The 3,053-nt window shown below is 45.2% G+C and overlaps 1 protein-coding gene across 1 annotated transcript; it reads right to left on the bottom strand.

Moving 5' to 3' along the window:
* Nucleotides 1-1,280: 1,280 nt before the first annotated feature.
* LOC104401075 (histone H2A.Z) lies at nucleotides 1,281-3,040 on the bottom strand (the record flags this gene model as incomplete). Its single annotated transcript, XM_010009693.1, has 4 exons — nucleotides 1,281-1,677; nucleotides 1,824-1,953; nucleotides 2,405-2,518; nucleotides 2,918-3,040. Coding segments are annotated over 4 exons (429 nt in total), but the record flags the coding sequence as incomplete, so codon positions are not given.
* Between the last annotated feature and the right edge of the window lie 13 nt (nucleotides 3,041-3,053).

Below are 3,053 nucleotides of genomic sequence, written 5' to 3'. Positions count from 1 at the left end.
CGATGGAAAAGTACCGGGCAGGTGGTCGTGCGCTACCGCTCACTGCGGCCTAGGGAGCACCGCACCCCACGGCACCGCTCGGCCTGCTGCAGCCTTTGTGGAGCCCGCGAGTTGTCATTCTTTAATTACCTATGCTTGAAGGTGCCGGCTCACGGTTATTAGCGACATCAATCACATCCTGCCGAGGGCTGCATTGCTGCAGTGGAAACATGCAAAAGTGCTGCTCCAGTGAAGCACCACAGCTCCAGGGGACAAATGCAGCTAATACATATCTAATCAACACCTGCAATCAATGCCTTCCAGCTACAGTGCTGCAGCAGATTATTACTTGAAAAGACTTAGGGAAACAATATAGCCTGCTTAGCATCTTTGTATTCGAAGTACTGGACTGCTAGAGGAGCAGTTGTGGAAGGGAGAGCACTTGCTGCCCTCAAGCACAGAACTGTTCTCTACACCACCTCTTGCCCCACAGAAAGGATGAAGTTTTCCTCACTACTAGGAGGCAGGCCCTTGCTGCGAGAAGTGGATTTACAGAGAGCTGGAAAAACTAAAGGAGATGGGAACCCCCATTATTCAAATACTATGGTGGATGCTACCGTATAGCAGAAACAATAACTTCAACACACCATCCTTAAACTCTAGCCCTTTAGTTTGAACCCTCACCACTATAAACTGCTCCAAGCAGCTTTCTAGTTCAGGTCCCAGTAGAGGTAAAGCTCACCTGTGGAAAAAACGCACAAGGACACAGCTATTTGACTGCTACCTTGGATGCAGGTTTTGAACTCTTCCTCTAAGTTCACACATGATGAGCCAGGAAAGGCTGCTGCAGTACAGCCTCTGCTTTTATGTATGTCTCCCCATGGTCTTTCTACAAGAAATAGTGAGAGGTCCAGCTCTACCATAAGGAAAAAATCAGTTGAAGCTGGGGATTTCCACCATCCAGCCAGCTTACCTTCTTCCCCCTCTGTGACAAAACCTTTCACTCTACAAAGGCTGGCACCAAGTAAAACTGGCCTTAAACAGCACCAGCCTTACATCTGCCCTGCTAGAGGCACCTGTCACTCTGCATAGCAGACTCAGCTGGCAAGAGTGTAACTTGGCAGGATGAAACCTGTGTGCCATTCCACTGGATGGTATTTCCCAAGTGCAGCATTCCAGGCCTCTGTTTCCAGACACCCCAAGTACAGCTGGCAGGACCACTACAGTTCCACATTCTTCAAACAACTCCGAGAGCTGCATAGTCAAGACCAAGTATTTTTCAGTTAGTGGACAAGAGACAATCAGTCTTGACATAACATTTATTGAATATTTCCACTCTAGTGGATGAAAAGTCTGTACAAAACCAAACATTTCCTTTACTTAAACCAATCTATAACCAGTCAGCTCAATCAGAACTCACTACAAATACAATAGCTTCTTTGAAGCCATGGTAACACTTAAATACGGTTAAGACTTCAATGCAGAAATTTGGTTTGTTAGAGAGCTCAAGAGAGCTTCAGTTTTCAAAGTTACAAAAAGGCAAAATTGTGTTTCACAGATACAGTCCACTGGAATCACCAACACTGGACAATTAAGTACTTAAGAGTCCTGAGATAACAAGGAATCCTGGTATCCGTTAGACAGTTTTCTGTTGTCCTTTCTTTCCAATGAGAGACTTGTGGATATGCGGTATTACACCTAAGAAAGAGCAACAATTAAGACCATGTTATTTCTCAGTTTTCCTAAACTTAGCACTTCAAAGTAAGCAACATCATTAACCAACCTCTAGACTGTTAAGAAGTCTTGCCACCCAACCCATCACAAACAGCAAGGAATTTACATACCACCACCAGCAATTGTTGCCTTAATGAGAGAATCCAATTCCTCATCTCCTCTAATCGCAAGCTGCAAGTGGCGGGGAGTGATACGTTTCACCTTCAAGTCTTTGGATGCATTTCCTGCTAGCTCCAGAACCTAAGGACAAGAATTTTTAAATCAAGTTACACAAAACCAAGTAAGACCAGCTACACAGTCGTTGCTATTTTATTCTCTATGCCAAGTACACAAGCACCAACACCAATAAGGCAAACAATGCCTCTTTTGAATGGGTTCCTCCTTTGGAGCTCTGCATTTAGTTTTTCCCCAAAACAGAGAAGTTTTACAGCAAATACAATGTGCTGTACTGGCACAATTTATAAAATGCTTCACACTTCCATCCTTCCTGTAAGTCAGTGATTTAAGTTCAAAAAATGCAGCACAAGAGGTCTTACACCTATTTCATAGTCTCCTGATGATGCATACACTTAAAACTGCCTCAAAGCAAGGAGGTCACAGCCCAGTCCAAACTGGCAAAAAACATCAGGCTCTGGTCATTATGCCATTTTGGAGTTGACCAACTTGCTTGCACTCCTTGCAGGAGACTTACCTCAGCTGTCAAGTACTCCAGGATTGCAGCACTATACACAGCAGCTGTAGCTCCTACACGTCCATGGCTGGTAGTCCTAGACTTCAGATGCCTATGGATGCGGCCAACAGGGAACTGGAAAATAACAGAAGTATGAACAGGCTATGATGACAGAGACAGAAAAAGAAAGCCACTGCTCTAAACCACATGCTGGGCAACAGAACCCTAATGGCAGAAATACAGGATACATTTCAACACTTGTGAATCCAACTTAGGACACTATATGCCAAGTTTACATCACAATTTTAACCACTAACAGTAACAGCCACAAAATACTTTTTTCCCCTCCTGCACAGATCTATAAGAGGTCTAAAAACAGTCAAGCCAGACATCAGACTCAAGGATTAAACAGATCCTCACCCCATTCTGGATAACCAAGAGATGGCATACTGTACAGGTTTCACAATGTACAACCAACCAAGAGATAGAAGGCCGACCTTACTTTCCCTCACCCATGCCCCAATCCCTGCTCACCTGCAATCCAGCCCGCTGAGAACGGGACACCGCTTTGGTCTTGGTCTTTCCAGAGTCCTTTCCAGCTTTACCACCAGCCTGGCAACGAGAAGTGACGCGTAAGAGCGGCTGCGCCAACCGCCCCCCCTGCTCAAGC

This window comes from Nestor notabilis, unplaced genomic scaffold (genome assembly GCF_000696875.1).
Source record: "Nestor notabilis isolate BGI_N333 unplaced genomic scaffold, ASM69687v1 scaffold33102, whole genome shotgun sequence".
NCBI lineage: Eukaryota > Metazoa > Chordata > Aves > Psittaciformes > Psittacidae > Nestor > Nestor notabilis.
The sequence above is the reverse complement of the archived record's forward strand: the minus strand, read 5'-3'. Positions and strand labels throughout refer to the sequence as shown.